This window comes from Pygocentrus nattereri, chromosome 13 (assembly GCF_015220715.1).
Source record: "Pygocentrus nattereri isolate fPygNat1 chromosome 13, fPygNat1.pri, whole genome shotgun sequence".
NCBI classification, from domain to species: domain Eukaryota; kingdom Metazoa; phylum Chordata; class Actinopteri; order Characiformes; family Serrasalmidae; genus Pygocentrus; species Pygocentrus nattereri.
The window spans coordinates 38,955,116-38,977,615 of record NC_051223.1 but is presented as its reverse complement, the minus strand read 5'-3'; the positions used below and the strand labels follow the sequence as shown (position 1 = coordinate 38,977,615).

General features: G+C 41.2%; 1 protein-coding gene across 5 annotated transcripts in view; it reads right to left on the bottom strand.

Annotated features, from left to right (window-relative positions):
• Positions 1–22,500, bottom strand: part of ttyh2 (tweety family member 2) — a 122,132-nt gene that overhangs the window by 7,617 nt on the left and 92,015 nt on the right. For 3 of the 5 annotated variants that reach the window (XM_037543914.1, XM_037543916.1, XM_037543917.1), the window contains exons 5-11: positions 16,560–16,655; positions 14,611–14,683; positions 10,998–11,067; positions 9,523–9,578; positions 4,522–4,626; positions 3,840–3,932; positions 1–49 (exon numbers count right to left, since the gene is read on the bottom strand). The exon at positions 1–49 is cut by the window's left edge and continues 94 nt beyond it. In XM_037543914.1, the coding sequence (XP_037399811.1) occupies positions 1–49; positions 3,840–3,932; positions 4,522–4,626; positions 9,523–9,578; positions 10,998–11,067; positions 14,611–14,683; positions 16,560–16,655 (542 nt within the window). The remainder of the gene's footprint in view (positions 50–3,839; positions 3,933–4,521; positions 4,627–9,522; positions 9,579–10,997; positions 11,068–14,610; positions 14,684–16,559; positions 16,656–22,500) is intronic. The other 2 variants (XM_037543915.1, XM_037543918.1) reach the window with 1 other exon arrangement.

Genomic DNA, 22,500 nt, shown 5'->3' with positions numbered 1-22,500 from the left:
GACCCTCCACTCCATCATAACACACGCCCATCAGAGCGTCCAGGTAGTCCTGCGCACACACACACACACACACACACACACAGAAATGCACCTCAGAATTCTGACACTGTGTTTCACATACATTACGCAATTAACTTGTAATTTCAGTCATTTTCTTTTAGTGGATCTAAGATCTTCACTGTGGAAATCAGTCCGTAGTTAATACATGCATAAATTGGACAGCAGGCAATGAAACAGTAAGTCAGTAATCAGTAGTGAGGCAGCAGATAAAATAGTAAGTCAGTAATCAGTAGTGAGGCAGCAGATAAAATACTAAGTCAGTAATCAGTAGTGAGGCAGCAGATAAAATACTAAGTCAGTAATCAGTAGTGAGGCAGCAGATAAAATAGTAAGTCAGTAATCAGTAGTGAGGCAGCAGATAAAATAGTAAGTCAGTAATCAGCAGTGAGGCAGCAGATAAAATAGTAAGTCAGTAATCAGTAGTGAGGCAGCAGATAAAATAGTAAGTCAGTAATCAGTAGTGAGGTAGCAGATAAAATAGTAAGTCAGTAATCAGTAGTGAGGTAGCAGATAAAATAGTAAGTCAGTAATCAGTAGTGAGGCAGCAGATAAAATAGTAAGTCAGTAATCAGTAGTGAGACAGCAGATAAAATAGTAAGTCAGTAATCAGTAGTGAGGTAGCAGATAAAATAGTAAGTCAGTAATCAGTAGTGAGGTAGCAGATAAAATAGTAAGTCAGTAATCAGTAGTGAGGCAGCAGATAAAATACTAAGTCAGTAATCAGTAGTGAGGCAGCAGATAAAATACTAAGTCAGTAATCAGTAGTGAGGTAGCAGATAAAATACTAAGTCAGTAATCAGTAGTGAGGCAGCAGATAAAATAGTAAGTCAGTAATCAGTAGTGAGGCAGCAGATAAAATAGTAAGTCAGTAATCAGTAGTGAGGCAGCAGATAAAATAGTAAGTCAGTAATCAGTAGTGAGGAAGCAGATAAAATAGTAAGTCAGTAATCAGTAGTGAGGAAGCAGATAAAATAGTAAGTCAGTAATCAGTAGTGAGGAAGCAGATAAAATAGTAAGTCAGTAATCAGTAGTGAGTTAGCAGATAAAATAGTAAGTCAGTAATCAGTAGTGAGTTAGCAGATAAAATAGTAAGTCAGTAATCAGTAGTGAGGAAGCAGATAAAATAGTAAGTCAGTAATCAGTAGTGAGGCAGCAGATAAAATAGTAAGTCAGTAATCAGTAGTGAGGCAGCAGATAAAATAGTAAGTCAGTAATCAGTAGTGAGGCAGCAGATAAAATAGTAAGTCAGTAATCAGTAGTGAGGCAGCAGATAAAATAGTAAGTCAGTAATCAGTAGTGAGGCAGCAGATAAAATAGTAAGTCAGTAATCAGTAGTGAGACAGCAGATAAAATAGTAAGTCAGTAATCAGTAGTGAGGTAGCAGATAAAATAGTAAGTCAGTAATCAGTAGTGAGGTAGCAGATAAAATACTAAGTCAGTAATCAGTAGTGAGGCAGCAGATAAAATACTAAGTCAGTAATCAGTAGTGAGGCAGCAGATAAAATAGTAAGTCAGTAATCAGTAGTGAGGCAGCAGATAAAATAGTAAGTCAGTAATCAGCAGTGAGGCAGCAGATAAAATAGTAAGTCAGTAATCAGTAGTGAGGCAGCAGATAAAATAGTAAGTCAGTAATCAGTAGTGAGGCAGCAGATAAAATAGTAAGTCAGTAATCAGTAGTGAGGCAGCAGATAAAATAGTAAGTCAGTAATCAGTAGTGAGGTAGCAGATAAAATAGTAAGTCAGTAATCAGTAGTGAGGCAGCAGATAAAATAGTAAGTCAGTAATCAGTAGTGAGGCAGCAGATAAAATAGTAAGTCAGTAATCAGTAGTGAGGAAGCAGATAAAATAGTAAGTCAGTAATCAGTAGTGAGGAAGCAGATAAAATAGTAAGTCAGTAATCAGTAGTGAGGCAGCAGATAAAATAGTAAGTCAGTAATCAGTAGTGAGTTAGCAGATAAAATAGTAAGTCAGTAATCAGTAGTGAGGCAGCAGATAAAATAGTAAGTCAGTAATCAGTAGTGAGGCAGCAGATAAAATAGTAAGTCAGTAATCAGTAGTGAGGCAGCAGATAAAATAGTAAGTCAGTAATCAGTAGTGAGGCAGCAGATAAAATAGTAAGTCAGTAATCAGTAGTGAGGCAGCAGATAAAATAGTAAGTCAGTAATCAGTAGTGAGGCAGCAGATAAAATAGTAAGTCAGTAATCAGTAGTGAGGCAGCAGATAAAATACTAAGTCAGTAATCAGTAGTGAGGCAGCAGATAAAATACTAAGTCAGTAATCAGTAGTGAGGCAGCAGATAAAATAGTAAGTCAGTAATCAGTAGTGAGGCAGCAGATAAAATAGTAAGTCAGTAATCAGTAGTGAGGCAGCAGATAAAATAGTAAGTCAGTAATCAGTAGTGAGGCAGCAGATAAAATAGTAAGTCAGTAATCAGTAGTGAGGTAGCAGATAAAATAGTAAGTCAGTAATCAGTAGTGAGGTAGCAGATAAAATAGTAAGTCAGTAATCAGTAGTGAGGCAGCAGATAAAATAGAAGGTCAGTAATCAGTAGTGAGGCAGCAGATAAAATAGTAAGACAGTAATCAGTAGTGAGGCAGCACCAGCAAATAAAATAGTATGCAAGTAGTGAGGTTGTAGAGAATAAAACAGGAAGTCAGTAGTCTGTAGTGAGGCAGCACAAAATAAAACAGTCAGTAGACAATAATGAGGCAGTAGAGAATAAAACATTAAGTCAGTAATCAGTAGTGAGGCAGCAGACAAACAAATAAGAAAAAAATAATAGTGAGGTAGCAGACAAAACATTGTCAATAGTCAGTAATGAGGCAGTAGACAATAACAGTAAGTCAGCAGTCAGTAGTGAGACAGTAGACAATAACAGGATGTCTGTAGTGAGACAGTAGACAATAACAGTAAGTCAGTAGTGAGACAGTAAACAATAACAGGATGTCTGTAGTGAGACAGTAGACAATAACAGTAAGTCAGTAGTGAGACAGTAAACAATAACAGGATGTCTGTAGTGAGACAGTAAACAATAACAGTAAGTCAGTAGTGTGACAGACAATAACAGTAAGTCAGTAGTGAGGCAGACAATAACAGTAAGTCAGTAGTGAGACAGTAAACAATAACAGGATGTCTGTAGTGAGACAGTAAACAATAACAGTAAGTCAGTAGTGTGACAGACAATAACAGTAAGTCAGCAGTGAGGCAGACAATAACAGTAAGTCAGCAGTGAGGCAGTAGACAATAACAGTAAGTCAGCAGTGAGACAGTAGACAATAACAGTAAGTCAGCAGTGAGACAGTAGACAATAACAGTAAGTCAGCAGTGAGGCAGTAGACAATAACAGTAAGTCAGCAGTGAGACAGTAGACAATAACAGTAAGTCAGCAGTGAGACAGTAGACAATAACAGTAAGTCAGCAGTGAGACAGTAGACAATAACAGTAAGTCAGCAGTGAGGCAGAAGACAATAACAGTAAGTCAGCAGTGAGACAGTAGACAATAACAGTAAGTCAGCAGTGAGGCAGAAGACAATAACAGTAAGTCAGCAGTGAGGCAGTAGACAATAACAGTAAGTCAGCAGTGAGACAGTAGACAATAACAGTAAGTCAGCAGTGAGGCAGAACATTATAATTGATGTATTTAATGAAATGTTAATGGAGCTGCAGTTCATCACAGATCGGCTAAAATACTAATAAATCAGACGACTGTCAGTCATGCAGGGTCCTGAAATGGGCTGATCCAATCACGCCCTTCTACCTTTTAGTACCGTGGTCAGTACCTTATTGAGTCCTCTGCAGTCCAGCAGGGCGGTCAGCTGGTGCAGGCTTCCTTCTGAATTATTCAACAGCTGCTGGATACCCAACAAATCTCTCTGTGAACATCAGGAGACACATCAGGGTTACAACAGGGCTCATAGCCTCTGTTAAACAAGAAGAAAAAAATAAACGGCGCATGTTTGAAGTCAGTTTATTAATCAGCTGGTTTATTTAAAATGGATCTGTGAAATCAAAGTTGAGACAAATGTTTTATATATCAATCAATCAATCAATCAATCAATCAATCAATCAAGCTATTTAGTCTCGGAGAACATTGAGGGTGCCTCTCATTCACAGTGTTGCCGAGTTAGTACAGAGTACGGGACTGATGATGTGTAAGAACTTGTCAGATGATAAAAGTACATTTAATAAATGAAGACTCAGATCAGGCAAGTATAAACAGTGAAACATTAATAATAAAACAACATAAAAATATAATAAAACAAACACAAAATGTAAAGGATAATAAAATCAAATAAAAATAAAACAAGAGGAAGATAAAAAAATATTAAAATCACAAATATTAATAAAAGAATGAGAATATGAATAATAATTGATAAAATAACAAATAGATAATAAAATAATGAAAATAAGATAAGAATGTCTGATTCCTGTAAGAGCAATCTGTGTGTACGTGTGCATCACCTCAGCCGTGGGGAACAGAGGCACAGCGAACTGCAGCAGCCCCTGGACCTGGATCTGCATGGTGGTCAGTGATCGCTGGAAAACTGTCAGGGACTGCAAAACAAACTGATTCAGGGTCAGATCTTAATCTAAAATCAAATAAAGATCAACAAAAACTGCAAAACAAACTGATTCAGGGTCAGCTCTTACTCTAAAATCAAATATATACAAACAAAGAGTGTAAAACAAACTGATTCGGGGTCAGCTCTTACTCTAAAATCAAATATATACAAACAAAGAGTGTAAAACAAACTGATTCGGGGTCAGCTCTTACTCTAAAATCAAATATATACAAACAAAGAGTGTAAAACAAACTGATTCGGGGTCAGGTCTTACTCTAAAATCAAATAAATATCAATAAAGACTGCAAAACAAACTGATTCAGGGTCAGGTCTTACTCTAAAATCAAATATATACAAACAGCGTGTAAAACAAACTGATTCGGGGTCAGCTCTTACTCTAAAATCAATTATATACAAACAAAGACTGTAAAACAAACTGATTCAGGGTCAGGTCTTACTCTAAAATCAAATAAATATCAATAAAGACTGCAAAACAAACTGATTCAGGGTCAGATCTTAGTCAGTTATATACAAATAAATACAAATAAATTATGGACACACACCCAGCGGGGGTATAACAACGCATCAGCACATAGATCTGAAGGTGGCAATTCTACCGCCCTGTTTTTAAAATGTTAGAATAAGATTAAAATAATCTTTATTTCTTAATAATATTATAAATTCTTTATAATCTTAAATTTTCTAATACAAGCTGCAGCTTTTGCAGGGAGGAAATCCCTGTAGTATTTATCTGGAGTTCAACAGGGGTCCGCTCTGAAACACACACTGTAAAATTCTGCACTTCAGCTTGTCTACCAGCAGGGGGGGCACTTACACCACAATTCACAAACTTGACACAGGCGAAACAGGACAGAGCAGCTGACCTCACCTGCCACTTCCAATGACCAGACCCAGAATTCTAACCCATATAGTTCTCATTAGTCTGTTGGGGCAAATTAAAGTTTTCTTCCTTTCCCCAAATCGCTGGTGAGCCAACTGCACGTGAGCGACGAGGCAAATGTAGCTAATGAGTTTAAGCTCATACCCCATAAATTATCACGGAGCCGTGTGTCTAAATCACCACACACTCACCCCAGACTGCGTGGAGGTGCTCGGTATCTCTAACAGTCTTGGTTATGTGGTTTCTGACGCTGTGGGACTCACTTACATGGACTAAAGCTCTAAAACACAAAACTTAGGCTCGTTTAATTGGATCTGGTTCTGGTTTATCTGGTCACCCCGGTTTGGTCACCCAAAACACAACATACGCTGGTTTTGCTGGTCTTTGCTGGTCTATGCCCGTTTTTCTGGCAGGGTCTGAAGCATTTAATTTGGTTAATTAGCTGCCTTGCTTGCTAGTTCGCTTGACTCATCGGTTAACATAAAGCGATATCCTGCACACAGTCGCTCACAAAAGGTTCACGGTTACACAGATTTGCAAACAGAATCGAGCATAAGCTCATATTTCTCCATGTCGGGTGTGAAAATATAAACAGAACGTTCTGAGGAGCTAGTATGACTGCAGGCAGTGCTGGCTTACTAACCAGCTTATGTCACAGTAGCCGTGTTGACTTGCAGCGTAATAATCTGTTAATAATCCGACTAATAGCTCAATTGGAATACAGTTTCTATCTGGTTGAATGAGGTGGGTAATCCTGTAAATCATCAGTTAAATAGGAGAATAATATCCGTGTAAGCGTCTGTATCCGATTACATTCCCTATCGGAAAGTTTCAGTCCGTTCTGCTTGTGCGTCCCGTCACAGTGAGAGTTTTTACCGGTCAACACGGCGGAGCAGAAACTGGTCTGCAGAGGAGACGAAGTTCATGCTCTGATCTTGAAAAGACGGCGGTGGGACGGACGTCCAGCTTACGCGTCTCAGAGCACGACGTCTTCCTCTCTGCCTTCTTTAATAAGGACGTGTGAAGGACGTTTTCCTGAGTCTGACGTCATTTTAACGCAGTTAGAAACACAATCACTGCTCACTGCTGCTCATCTCACTCTGACTGGGAACAAAAGTTTGTACACTCTGAAAGGTACAAATACGTACGGAGGCCTGCTGGGGACATCCTGTGTAAATAAAAATAATGCGCGGACATGATTTAGTAAAGCGTGGGAATGAGATTATTAAGTCGTGGCCACAACTTAGTAAAGCATTGGAACAAGATCCTAATGCGTGGCCACGACTGAGTAAGCCGCGATCCGGTTCCTATGCCTTACTAAGTCGTGGCCATGATTTAATCATCTCAGTCCCACGCCTTACTAAGTCGTGGCCATGATTTAATCATCTCAGTCCCACGCCTTACTAAGTCGTGGCCATGATTTAATCATCTCAGCCACACATTAGGATCTCGTTCCCACACGTTAATAAAGTGTGGCCATGCACTAGGTTTGTTTATACAGGATGGCACCAGCAGGGCTCCGTAAACACGAACTTTCACCTGGAGAAACTTCACAATCAGACCTTAAAACCGCTGTAGAACCTCTGAGGGAACGTTTACACTGTTTGTACCTCGATGAACGGGAAATGAACCTGAACAGAACCTTCATTTCTACCCGTGTAGACAACTTCCATCGATTATGATGGGAGCTTCCTGCCAGGACGCAGCGTGAAAACGCAGTGGTTTCGTATTTTTAGACTCTAATGGTAAAAATAATCTCCACTCATACAGATATGAAGTTAAATGCCTGCCGTTTTGTGAAGAAACTACAGGTATGAGCCAAGTTCTTGTCCATGACTGAGGTGTCCTTGAGCAAGACACCTAACCCCCAATTGCTCCGGGCAAGTGTGCTCACTGCCCCTAGTGTGTGTGTATTCACTAGTGTGTATGTGGCGTTTCACTTCACGGACGGGTTAAATGTGGAGGTGGAATTTCCCCGTTTGTGGGATTAAAAGTCTCACTCACTTAAACTAAAGAGGCAGATCTTTAGACACGAATCATGTCTGGGCTGATCAGCTCCATTTGGAGTAAAGGGAGGAAACTACGAATCACGTTTTTCAGCAGATTTTCACTTTAAATCAGCCCTAACTGGGGATCTGAGGACCCAGACTATGAAGAGGAAGAGCCGCTATCTCTGCTGCACAATCTGCCACAGTCAATTACCCAAAACGGGCAGATTTAATTAATCTGCTTTGATCTGACATCAGCTCATCGCTCTGAACCAAAGAGCCGAGAACTGAAACAAATGAGGCTGAAGCACAAAAGCAGCCTTTCAATTAGACACCAAAACACAGCGGAAAAGAAAGAGCGTGGGGTGGAGAAGTGGAAAGAAAAGAGGGAAAAGGAACTTAAAGGAGGCGAAGAGGAGAAATGAGAAGACGAAAGGAAAGTGATTAAGGCGAGGAGGAAGAGACGAGTCAGTTTGGGTTCGTACGGCAGAATATTACAGCTGGGAAAGTGAATAGACACTTTATAAATGATTAATATCACTCATTTTCCTAGTTTGACCCTTCACTGACTGTATGTATGATCTATACGCTCAGTGACGGGGCCACGTTGGCTCGTTCTACTGAATTAGTTCACGCTGCTCTCCCGCAGTAAAAATACGATGTTTTCAGATCTTAGACATTTAAAATGATCCTGTTCTGATCTGTTTAAACACAGAGTATTAACAGAGAGTAATAAGCTACATATATACTAAATCATCATTTACAGGGTGCTTTCTACTGGGAGGAGTCTGTGCCAAACCCTAAATTTATTTATATATTTACATATATTTAAAAATGTAACATTTACATTTTTAATTTTATCTTTTAAAATTGAAAAGAAAAAAAAAACTTTTAATTTTTAAATAAAACATTTTATTCAAAATGCCATTTTTTTTTGTCACTACCAAAACACAGCGTTTTAGTCTGTGGGCGGGTCCTTATATAAGCCACGCCCCTGTACTTTAGAGCAGGACGTGAGGCTGCATCCCTGTCCCTCATGGCCACACGGTGAGCAGCTAGATCCCATTGTTCTGAAGTAAATGTGTCCTGAAGTCTGAAAATCAGTGAGGAACATTAAGAATCATCATAGTTTCTATAGTTCAGCGCTTTTTAGTGTTTTAATGAAACACCTGATGATTGTGTGTGAACAGCTGTTCAGAGCTGGGTCTGCTGGTCATGTACCGGCTCTGTTTTTGAGCTGAAACGGTCACGACGGACACATTTGGTAAAGTTTCTAAAAATGGATACAAAGAAAAAAAAAAAAGAAAAAGAAAGAATGATGAGAGATAAAGAGTGAAAATAAATAAGGATAATATAGAACATAAAGAGAGATAGAAAAGAAAGACAGACAGACAGATGTCCATACATACAGACAGGCAGACAGACAGATGTATATACAGACAGACAAACAGACAGACAGATATGTATATACAGACAGGCAGAGACAGACAGACAGAGATGTATATACAGGCAGACAGACAGACAGGAAGAGACAGACAGACAGAGATGTATATACAGACAGGCAGAGACAGACAGACAGAGATGTAAATACAGGCAGAGACAGACAGGCAGAGACAGACAGACAGAGACAGACAGACAGAGACAGACTGACATAGATGTATACACAGGCAGAGACAGACAGAAAGAACAGACAGAGAGGTATATACAGACAGACAGGCAGAGACAGACAGACAGACAGACAGGCAGACAGGCAGACAGGCAGACAGGCAGAGAGACAGGCAGACAGACAGACAGACAGGCAGACAGACAGGCAGACAGGCAGACAGGCAGAGAGACAGGCAGAGACAGACAGACAGACAGGCAGAGACAGACAGACAGATGTATATACAGGCAGAGACAGACAGAAAGAACAGACAGAGAGGTATATACAGACAGACAGGCAGAGACAGACAGACAGACAGGCAGAGACAGACAGACAGAGAGGTATATACAGACAGACAGGCGTATGTACCTGCTGGAAGGGGTTGGGGAGCGTCTGGCTGCAGTATAAATAATAATGGACGATTTCTGGATAAACACAGGGAAACAGAAGCGGATAAGAAACTCAGACTACAGTCAAATTAAATATTAAAAATGTTCATTTCTGATCAACAGGGACAAAAACAGGGCAGCCCTCGTAGCGCCGGTGCTAGATTAAAGAGGGAACATTAGGAACCGTCTCGGCTGATCAGCTACATCTCAGCAGAAACCTGAGCGTTTGATGTTTCGCTGAACTGTTACATTAATGCTAACCATACACAGAGGACCTGGAAAAGACCTCGGGAAGACCTCGGGAAGACCTCGGGAAGACCTCGGGCAGACCTCGGGAAGACCTCGGAAAGACCTCGGAAAGACTGAAGTCTGCCCCCCTCTCACATCTAAAGACTGTGTCACAGTTTTGAGTCACAGACTAAGGTTTTGCCGAGATTAGGAATCTTGCAGTGTCACTTGTAGTGTGACTGCAACTAGACTTTTGAGCCGATTCCTGAATCCGGTGGGAATTTACAAGCAGATTAACCCTCGTGCTTCCACTCTGCAGCGGCACAGATGGGAAGACATGTTGGCTGAGTGTGTAAAGTGCAATACACACCCACACACACACACACACGTTCTGTGTGATATCTATAATCATTACTGTGCAATATTTGCAGTTTCTGTGTGATATAAAGTCTTTACCTGCTGAGAAATGTGAGGTATCCACACAGCTGCATGTCTAAACTGTAAATCTGTAGTTTCTTAACTCTATTTTTATTTTTTAGATTTTTCTCCTAACAGACGCCTTGTTTATTTATTTATTTCTATAGTTTATCTTATATTTAGTATTTTGTATGATGCACATCTCTGTCTACTTACTGCTCTTTATCTGCTCGCTGTGTTTTCTGCTGTAACAATGCAAATTTCCCCCAGTGGGAGAATAAAAGTCCATCTTATCTGATCTTAAAGATCTGGGACTCGGTTCACTGCTGAACTGTATATTCTGGCAGATCATCACCCAGAATCTTTATAATTAACCTGGTACCTTTTTAAAAATTTGATATAAAGATTTACACGTCAGCACAACATGCAGCGATTCAGCGTTGATGACTGGGTGTTAGGAGCTAAAGCATAAAAACCAAACTAACTAAAAAAGGGTAACGGAAAGCGAAAAACAGGGAAAAAACACCGAAGCTTCTTCAACAACGCCGTTCTGAGAGTCCTCACTGTTACGCTCAGTCACCCTGAAATATTAAAGCAGTCACTTCACATTTTAAATGGATAGAATTGTGTTAAAGTGGAGCAGATGTGCAGATTTTACGGAGATTCCAGGCTTAGGATGCAAGACTGGCAACCGCACACTAAACGGTCAAGATGACGCGAGACTCTAACCAGACTCATGACTTTATTCCGACATTAGAAACTTGGTACGTGACCGGGATAAACTGGACTCACCTCTGAACTGAGACTCACCTGAGCTGACCATGTCTTTGGTCTGGTTCATGATGAATTTGTCTGGAGACACACAGAAGTCACTGGTTCCCTGCAGAACACAAGAACAAAGACACACCACCCAATGACTCCAACACCAATACAGACCCTCTGACAGACGATCCAGAACCACCAGTGAGTCTTCTGAGGTTAGATGGAATGTTGAAGATGGAAAACAGTGGAAAATCTGAAGTTTTCTTTGGGGACTATTTTGACTGCACACTAAAATAAGACGATATCTTAGCAAAGTGAACGCATTATAAATGTAGTTAACATGCCTAATACTACTCACTGACCGTAAATATGATGGACGGCCTGATCGACCGCGTCAGTCCACGCTGCTCTCTCAGCACAAGATATTAAAAATTAAACCAATTATTCAGATCTTAGACTTTTACATTGATTATGTTCTGATGTATTTAAACTTAATATATATATAAGCCAGTTTCGCGAATACAAGCGGCCGAAATGAGTTTCCTCCGCAGGGTGTCTGGACTCTCCCTTAGAGATAGGGTGAGAAGTTCGGTCATCCAGGAGGGACTCGGAGTAGAGCCGCTGCTTCTCCACGTCGAGAGGAGCCAGCTGAGGTGGTTCGGGCATCTGGTTAGGATGCCTCCTGGACGCCTCCCTCGTGAGGTGTCACAGGCAAGTCCACCGGGGAGGAGACCCCGGGGAAGACCCAGGACACGGTGGCGCGACTATATCGCCCAGCTGGCCTGGGAGCGCCAGTGGAAGTGGCTGGGGAAAGGGAGGTCTGTGCCTCATTGCTTAGGATGCTGCCCCCGCGACCCGAACCCCAGAGAAGCTAAGATAATGGATGGATGGATGGATATATATATATATATTTTTTTTTAATTTCCTTTAAAAGTTCATATATTTAGCTTTTGATATTAGATGTACAGCACTGTGCGAAGGTTTTAGGGCTATTAAGCAGATTTTTAACCAGTTGACCTCAGCAGTGAGTTTATCACAATATACATTAGAATAAAGTCGTATTCATAATTCAAATAAACAGAAAAACAATAAACAGTAACAAGAATTTCTTGGGTCCATATTTTTCCTGGACACCTTCACAGCCGCCACAGAGACTCGTTAATATCATCAATGACATCATGAGCTCAATTTACTGAGCACTGATTGGTCAAACCAGGAGCTGCTTTTTAACTACATATAATACTGGACTTCCTCGAGGAGGAGAGGCTTGGAGATGGTTAAACAAACACACTGACATCCAGAAAAGCACTATATATATATAATTAATAATACTAGTTAATATTCTACATAGCTTATTCAAATATTAACACTTCTCAGCAATAAAACACAAACTACACAAATAAATAGATTTAGAAAATGTGTCTTGGGTGCCTGAGACTTTCGCACAGTGCTGTAGATGATAAAATAGTGGAAAATCTCAAATAATAAGTTTCTTTAGCACAATAAAAATATATCTTGGCAGGTCAACACATTAAATTCTAGTTAGGACAATAATAATAATAATAATAATATTACAGATATTATAAGATTATTTCATTTGGTTCTAGACATGTTTTAAGTAATTTTATGTTATGAAAAGTGTTTTAATCCATTGGCAAATCATTTCATTTGTTTTGAGAAATAATGAGGATAATTTTGCCGATTTCAAGAAATAACGCTTAAAACAAGTAAAACATGACTAGAAACACTTTAAATAGTTTTCCGATATTCCTACGACAATCATTAAAAATTAAAAATACGGATATCTAGCGTTCATTTAAGATGTTTCCACTTTCTAGGATATCATTTGTTGCAGCACATGTACAACTAACTCCACCATGAATGGGTTTTAAAAATACAGTTAATCCTCTCTAAACTCTCATAAACCAGCGTCTCCGTCATCAGGCCGTGAATTCAGAACCAGTTCATGTAGGAACTTTGTCAGAGCTTTTAGAGGGACGTTCGGTTCCCATCACCACCACTGTGGACAGTTCTGACTCTAAGTTTATCTAGAACAGAGCGTTTCACACCGAACCACTCTGAACGGCTCTGTTTACATCTCAACCATTTAATTATGCGATTGAATGGAATTTTAAACAATTGGTGGAATTTCCTTTTGAGGATGTGCCAACAATAGAATACGAGAATAATACGCATGCAGTAAACCACATTTCCATTTTTGCATACATTTGCATATGCACTGCACACGTACAACACAAACGCACACGCCAAGGGAAAAACACGCATTTCTCAAGCTACATTTGCATATATGTAAATGTCTCTGCGCTCGACTGCAACACTGCTGATTCTCTCTCCCCGGGTTCAGCCTGACCTCTTACTGCACAATAACATTCAGGCTAATCAGGCACTCTGACCCATCAGTGCCCACTGTCCATTAAACATACGGGGAGACTTTGTCTTCCGTTTTTGGACTAATTAAATGATTTTTTGCTGTTACTGCCTCAATAAACAGAGCAAAACAAACAAACAAAAAAACAAACAAAAAAACAGCATAAAGCACAAACAAAGAAAAAATTGAAATTTTTTGAAAAAATTGAAACTTTATCACGTGTTATTTTGAGAGTCTAATCTCCAAAACATGCACAAGCATGAAGTGGCCAGTCAGTGGAAGAACAAGGTGGGTGTTTCTAATAAAGTGGCCAGTGAGCGGAAGCACAAGGTGGGTGTTTCTAATAAAGTGGCCAGTCAGTGGAAGAACAAGGTGGGTGTTTCTAATAAAGTGGCCAGTGAGTGGAAGCACAAGGTGGGTGTTTCTAATAAAGTGGCCAGTGAGTGGAAGCACAAGGTGGGTGTTTCTAATAAAGTGGCCAGTGAGTGGAAGCACAAGGTGGGTGTTTCTAATAAAGTGGCCAGTGAGTGGAAGCACAAGGTGGGTGTTTCTAATAAAGTGGCCAGTGAGTGGAAGCACAAGGTGGGTGTTTCTAATAAAGTGGCCAGTGAGTGGAAGCACATGGTAGGTGTTTCTAATAAAGTGGCCAGTGAGTGGAAGCACAAGGTGGGTGTTTCTAATAAAGTGGCCAGTGAGTGGAAGCACAAGGTAGGTGTTTCTAATAAAGTGGCCAGTGAGTGGAAGCACATGGTAGGTGTTTCTAATAAAGTGGCCAGTGAGTGGAAGCACAAGGTAGGTGTTTCTAATAAAGTGGCCAGTGAGCGGAAGCACAAGGTGGGTGTTTCTAATAAAGTGGCCAGTGAGTGGAAGCACAAGGTGGGTGTTTCTAATAAAGTGGCCAGTGAGTGGAAGCACATGGTAGGTGTTTCTAATAAAGTGGCCAGTGAGAGGAAGAACAAGGTAGGTGTTTCTAATAAAGTGGCCAGTGAGTGGAAGCACATGGTAGGTGTTTCTAATAAAGTGGCCAGTGAGTGGAAGAACAAGGTAGGTGTTTCTAATAAAGTGGCCAGTGAGTAAAAGCACAAGGTGGGTGTTTCTAATAAAGTGGCCAGTGAGTGGAAGCACAAGGTGGGTGTTTCTAATAAAGTGGCCAGCGAGCGGAAGCATAAGGTGGGTGTTTCTAATAAAGTGGCCAGCGAGCGGAAGCACAAGGTGGGTGTTTCTAATAAAGTGGCCAGCGACTGTATAAACAGTTGTAATTCTGGAACTCACCACAGCTGTCGCTATATCTGCTCCCAGAGACGCCCAGCTCAGGATCAGAGTTAGAACACCGAACACCATCATCCTGTAACAGACACAGTCGCCGTGACTCACTGTACTGAGGGGCCTCTTGTACTGTAAGGGTTCTCAAGCTGACTGGTTCTACGCAGTATGACTAATTTTACCCTGAATGAATGTGTATAATACATGAGGAATTCTGCAGGTGTCCAGCGCACATTTATTTAGAGATTAGGAGCGCTCTTAAAAAAAGATGTTTTTTCAAGGGTTCTTTAGTAAAGACAATGGTTCTACATAGAACCCTTTCGAAAAAAGTACTAGTAGTCTAATAATGTTTATATACTGTTATATATGGGATACATAGTAGTAGGCATTAGCCTAATGCTATAATATTCCAGGTGATTGCTAAGGTGTTGCTAGGCTGTTGCTATAGTATTCCAGGTAATGGCTAACGTGTTACTAGGCTGTTGCTATGGTATCCCAGGTGATTGCGAAGGTGTTGCTAGACTGTTGCTATGGTATCCCAGGTGATTGCTAAGGTGTTGCTAGACTGTTTCTATGGTATTCCAGGTCATTTTCTAAGGTGCTGCTAGGCTGCTGCTAAGGTATCCCAGATGATTGTTAAGATGTTGCTAGGCTGTTGCTATAGTATTCCAGGTAATGGCTAACGTATTGCTAGGCTGTTGCTATAGTATTCCAGGTAATGGCTAACATGTTACTAGGCTGTTGCTATGGTATCCCAGGTGATTGCTAAGGTGTTGCTAGACTGTTGCTATGGTATCCCAGGTGATTGCTAAGGTGTTGCTAGACTGTTTCTATGGTATTCCAGGTCATTTTCTAAGGTGCTGCTAGGCTGCTGCTATGGTATCCCAGATGATTATTAAGGTGTTGCTAGGCTGTTGCTATAGTATTCCAGGTAATGGCTAACGTGTTGCTAGGCTGTTGCTATGGTATCCCTGGTGATTGCTAAGGTGTTGCTAGACTGTTTCTATGGTATTCCAGGTCATTTTCTAAGGTGCTGCTAGGCTGCTGCTATGGTATCCCAGATGATTGTTAAGGTGTTGCTAGGCTGTTGCTATAGTATTCCAGGTAATGGCTAACGTGTTGCTTGGCTGCTGCTATGGTATCCCAGGTGATTGCTAAGGAGTTGCTAGACTGTTGCTATAGTATTCCAGGTAATGGCTAACGTGTTGCTAGGCTGTTGCTATGGCAGTCCAGGTCATTGCTAAGGTGTTGCTATGCTGTTGCTATGGAATTCCAGGTAATGGCTAACTGGTGAGAGAACAGTGCAGTGAACAGTAATTTAACAATGTTTACTGTTTAGTTTTTCAAGAAATTTAGGACATTTTAGCTTTTAAAAAAATTTGGGCCCCTTTAAGCTCCAGTTGTTGTGAAAAGGTGTGCCAGGGGGACGTGTAAAAGTGAGCGTGTTAGAAACTTCACTGTGTTGACACTATTACATCTCAAATGTGCTGCATAATCACGTTTGACTCCATTTTTATGACTGAGAACTATTCACACTCAAAGCCAGATCACTTGAAAGAGTTTTATACTTTTTCCCTCACAACTGTGTGTGTGTGTGTGTGTGTGATGTGGTCAGACAGCGCTTGTCCCGCGTGGCTGAGCTGGAGACGGATTTCATGCCCCAGAGATTTCCTTCACTCCAGAAAATGAGAAAAAAACCCCTCTCTGACCACTCGCACTCTACTATCTGTCCGTTCTCCTTCTCCCCGTTACTTTAATACAGTGGGTACTTTAGACGTGCCTATCAAAGTCTGCACTTCTTAAAGCCTCCATATATCAGACACAGATGAAGATACAGCACCGACACTTCGCTCCTGATGCGCTGCTCACAGTAATGCAGCAGTGAGTAAATCAGTGATGACCGTTTCTCTGAAATCTGGTCACTCAGGTGATCTAAGCTCTGCAGGCTGAGCTCTTACGTGGTGAGGAGCCAGCGCGACTGTTTGGCCAGACCGAGACACGCTGCCAGGCAGATGACCAGATCCAGGATCAGTATCAGCAGATACGTCAACCACCTGCAGAAAACAAACACAAATATTATTATTATTATTATTGTAGTTGTATTGTTAATATTAATCATATAAACCTGTATAAATGTAGTATATCGAGGACGATGTTACAATCCTTATTAGACAGTTAAGCACGAGATGAACAATAATATGCTATACACATGGTTGCTAAGGTGTTGCTAGGCTGTTGCTATGCTATCCCACCCGGTTTCTAAGGTGTTGCTAGGATGTTGCTATGCTATCCCACCTGGTTTCTAAGGTGTTGCTAGGCTGTTGCTATGCTATCCCACCCGGTTTCTAAGGTGTTGCTAGGATGTTGCTATGCTATCCCACCTGGTTTCTAAGGTGTTGCTAGGCTGTTGCTATGCTATCCCACCTGGTCACTAAGGTGTTGCTAGGCTGTTGCTACAATCTCCCATGTGGTTGCTAAGGTTTTGCTAGGCTATTGTTATGCTATCCCACGTGGTTGATGCAGTGTTGCTAGTCTGTTGCTATGCTATCCCATCTGGTTGCTAAGGTGTTGCTCATCTGTTGGTATGCAATCCCACCTGGTCACTACAGTGTTGCTAGGCTGCTGTTATGAGCTCCCATGTGGCTGCTACAGTGTTGATAGACTGTTACTATGCTATCCCACATGGTTGACACATTGTTACTAGGCTGTTGCTAAAGTGCTGCTAGGCCAATGGTATTCTATCCCACCTGGTTGCTAAGGTGTTGCCAGGCTATTGCTATGCTCTCCCACGTAGTTACTTTGGTGTTGCTATGCTATCCTACGTGATTGCTACGGTGTTCCTAGGCTGTTGCTAAGTTATCCCAGGTGGTTGCTAGGCTATTGCCATGCTCTCCCAGGTGGTTGCTACAATGTGCTACAGTGTTGCTAAGCTGTTGTTATGCTATTCCACATTGCTGCTAGACCATTCCTATGCTATCCCAAGTGTTGCTAGGCTACTGCTATGTTGTCCCAGGTGGTTGCTAAAATTTGGCTGCAGTGGAATAGAAGGTAGATGTATATGTATTTATAAGACGTTACGACTGAGTTTAGGGACTAAACTAAACTGTAAGCCTACCGAACTTTATGGTACAGATGAGGACTTTCCTCAAACATCAGACAGAGATAAAACTCTACATGTCTGTTCTGATTGGAAGGCATTAAACAGAGTGTTGGGTGAGCGAGCGCGAGAGAGAAATAGAGTATGTAAAGAGAGATGCTGAGTCGCCGTGCCTTCTGGAGCGCATGTCTATTTGTGGAGATTTGGTCACTCTCCACAAAAAGGCTAATTAATATTAGATGAGTCAGATCTATAGGCTTTAATATTTCATACAGGGAGAGCTGGGATTAACTCAGCACTGTGGTCCTCAACACACACACACACACACACACACACACACACACACACACACACACACACACACACACACACACACACACACACACACACACACACACACCTGAGTGGTTTCACTAAACATCATCGTCTCAGAGCCTGAGAGAATCCGATAGTCCTTCTAAAGGCAGGAGGAATAATCGTCTAACTCTAATTACACCACAGTTAGATGCAACCTGGCAATGCGACTGTCTGAGAGGTATGATATACGAGCGGCATCTCCTGATACTGGCACTCCGAGCTAATCTCCGATCTGAAAGTGTCATGCAGCCTTATTCGCCTGTGAGCAACCAGCTGTTAAAGTCAAAGCCACAACAAAGTTTAAGTAAGAACTCGGCTGAAAATAACTATAACAAATACCATCTTGGCCATGGCAAAAAATAATATCATATCGAGTGAAGATCTTAAATCTAGTCCAATCATATTTCCTATTTTGAGATGGTTGTGCACCTATTATAAGATTATCTATCTTATTTCTAGACATTATTCACTTGTTTGAGTTAATTTTGTCCAGTAAATTTCTCACCAAAGTGGCAGATCACATTTCTTAACTTGTCTGCCGACATGGTGGGATCATTTTACTCATCCGGATTAGATTTTTGCCTCATGCATTTACAACTGGCAGTCAAACGCTTCTCCGGTTAGTCAGACTGAAATCCGACTGCTGCAGGACGGAATATGCAAATCTGCTCATAACGCAGCTACCAATTACCAACTGTTGATCCAGTCAGCCTCTCTAACTGCAGTTTGTTTTGCTCAGTAGAGTCTGTTCGTGTTTCTGTTAAGCATTTCTTTCCATCCGGTTCCCAACAGTGAGAGTCTTCCATGATTGTCTTCCTCACAGACACGGATCACACGCCCAGTGATGCACTGCATGGAGAGTTTCGATTGTACTGAGAGGGGTTTCGATTGTAGTGGGAAGAGGTTCGATTGTACGGGGAGGAGTTTTGGTTGTACACTGAGGTGTTTAGGCTCCATTGGGAGGTATTTTGGTTGTACTGGGAGGAGTGTTGGTTGTACTGGGAGGAGTGTTGGTTGTACTCGGAGGAGTGTTGGTTGTACTGGGAGGAGTTTCGGTTTTACTGGGAGGAGTTTCGGTTGTACTGGGAGGAGTTTTGCTTGTAAGAAAGTAAAAAATGTCTAGAAATAAGGTAGATAATCTTAAATTAAGCTTACAACAATCTCTACAGGAGAAATATTAGATTTATTAACTAAAGTTAAGATCATTTTACTTGACAAGGTAGTATTTTTTGCAGTGTACAGCAATTTAGTAACAACGACAGAACCAAAATGCTTCCATTGTAATCAATGAAGCTGTTTACACCAGACATGAGTGGACGCCCCGTTCTACCTTAAATACGCCACCTTTCGTCAAAACACAGTTAAATAACTGTGTTAAGTTGAATAACTTCATTGGGCTTATACAGTAATTTCAGGTAGTTGCTATGATGTTGCTACGGTATTCCAACTTGTTGTTAGGGCATTGCTTGGTGGTTGTTAAATAGTTGCTAGGCCATGCTATGATATCCCAGGGAGTTGCTATGATGTTGCTAAGCTGTTGCATCGTACTCCAGGTGGTTACAAATACAGTGGGTTGCAAAAGTATTCATACCCCTTGAACTTTTCCATATTTTGTCACATTACAACCACAAACATAAATATATTTCACTGGAATTTAATGTGAAAGACCAACACAAAGTGGTATACAATTGTGAAGTGGAAAGAAAATTATACATGAATCAAAACATTTTTTACAAATAAAAAACTAATAAGTGCGACGTGCAAAAGTATTCAGCCCCCTTTTCCCTGAGTGCAACCAATTGCATTCAGAAGTTGCCTGATGACTGCTAATGACTCAAAAGGGTCCACCTGTGTGTAATCTAATCTCAGTACAAATACAGCTGCTCCGTGACGGCCTCAGATGTTGGTTAAGAGAATATTGGGGAGCAAACAGCATCATGAAGTCCAAAGAACACACCAGACAGGTTAGGAATATGGTTTTGGAGAAGTTTAAAGCAGGCTTAGGTTATAAAAAGATTTCCCAAGCTTTGAACATCTCACGGAGCACTGTTCAATCCATCATCCGGAAATGGAAAGAGTATGGCACCACAGTAAACCTGCCAAGACAAGGCCGTCCACCTAAACTTACAGGCCGAACAAGGAGATCACTGATCAGAGAGGCAGCCAAGAGGCCCATGGTGACTCTGGATGAAATGCAGAGAGCCACAGCTCAGGTGGGGGAAACTGTCCACAGGACAACAATTAGTTGTGCACTACACAAATGTGGTCTTTATGGAAGAGTGGCAAGGAGAAAGCCATTGTTAAAAGAAAACCATAAGAAGTCCCGTTTGCAGTTTGCCAGAAGCCATGTTGAGGACACAGCAAACATGTGGAAGAAGGTGCTTTGGTCAGACGAGACCAAAATAGAACTTTTTGGCCACAATGCAAAACGCTATGCGTGGCGGAGAAATAACACTGCACATCACTCTGAAAACACCATCCCCACTGTCAAATATGGTGGTGGCAGCATCATGCTCTGGGGGTGCTTCTCTTCAGCAGGGACCGGGAAGTTGGTCAAAGTTGATGGGAAGATGGATGGAGCCAAATACAGGGCAATCTTGGAAGAAAACCTGTTGGAGTCAGCAAATGATTTGAGACTGGGGCGGAGGTTCACCTTCCAGCAGGACAACGACCCTAAACATAAAGCCAGAGCTACAATGGAGTGGTTTAAAAAAAAGAATATTCATGTGTTAGAATGGCCCAGTCAGAGTCCAGACCTTAACCCAATTGAGAATTTGTGGCAAGATCTCAAAACTGCTGTTCACAAACGCTCTCCATCCAATCTGACTGAGCTTGAGCTGTTTTGCAAGGAGGAATGGGCAAGAATTTCAGTCACTAGATGTGCAAAGCTGGTGGAGACATACCCTAAAAGACTTGCAGCTGTAATTGCAGCAAAAGGTGGCTCCACAAAGTATTGACTCAGGGGGGCTGAATACTTTTGCACGTCGCACTTATTAGTTTTTTATTTGTAAAAAATGTTTTGATTCATGTATAATTTTCTTTCCACTTCACAATTGTATACCACTTTGTGTTGGTCTTTCACATTAAATTCCAGTGAAATATATTTATGTTTGTGGTTGTAATGTGACAAAATATGGAAAAGTTCAAGGGGTATGAATACTTTTGCAACCCACTGTATATGGCCAGGCTGCTGCTGTAGTATCCCAGGTGGTATAGAAGGCGTTGCTAGGTGGTTGCTATGGTATCCCAGGTGGTTGCAAAGCTGCTATGGTAGCCAAAGAGTGTGACTAGGCTGTTGCTATGGTATTCCAAGTGATGCTATGTCATTGTTGTGGTTTCTCTGGGGGTTGCTATGCATTTGTTCAAGCTCAAAAGCTGTAAGAGAAGAAGGGTTGCAGAATTTGAACCATGCACTAGTAGTAGTAGAAGAAGTAGTAGTAGTAGTACTAGTAACAATAATAATAATAATAATAATAATAATAATAATAATAATAATAATGATAGTAATAATAATAATAATAATAATGGCTTTTTCAGACCAACTTATCAATGCACCTGTGGTAAAACCACTGCAATGCACAGGAGGTGCTGCTGTACTGATATCCAAACTGCTTTGCTGATCTACTCAGTCCTTTAGCCTCATGTCCATGATCTCAGCGCACCAGTGCCAATATCTCACTGTACAGCACGCTCTCTACTATATTACTGCATAAACACACACCAGCAGCTTCATCTCCATAAACACTGAAGTCGATGGTAAAAGCTTCTTAATGACCGAACACTCGCAACAGCATTAGTGTAATAACTAGTCTACAGGATTTATCTACTGTGTTTTAATGGGCACTAATGTGCAGTAATGGGCTTAAATAAGTACAAGGAGTGCAATCACACACACACACACACACACACACACACACACACACACACACACACACACACACACACACACACACGGCTGCCTTCTCAGCATAAAGCTGATCTTAAGAATGACACTTTTTAATCCCACAAACGGGGAAATTCCACCTCCGCATTTAACCCATCTGTGAAGTGAAACACCACATACACACTAGTGAACACCCACACACACTAGGGGGCAGTGAGCACACTGGCCTGTAGCGACGGACAGCCCTATCCATGGCACCCAGGGTGCAGTTGGGGGTTAGGTGTCTTGCTCAAGGACACCTCAGTCATGGACTGAAGGAAGGAACTGAACATTAAAACATATTAAACACCCAGTTTATTCATTTCTTACTGTGTTTGTTTAACTGCTGTATTAAAGCAGTAGAACCCGATAGGGAGTGTGTGATCACCGATAACATCACGGCTCTGATGATCTACGGCCACCGAATCACAGCCGTGATGTTATTTCATGACGACACACTCCCTCTGCGTTCTACTGCTTAAATATCAGTCTCGGTATTAATTCGTTGTATAGTATTACAGTA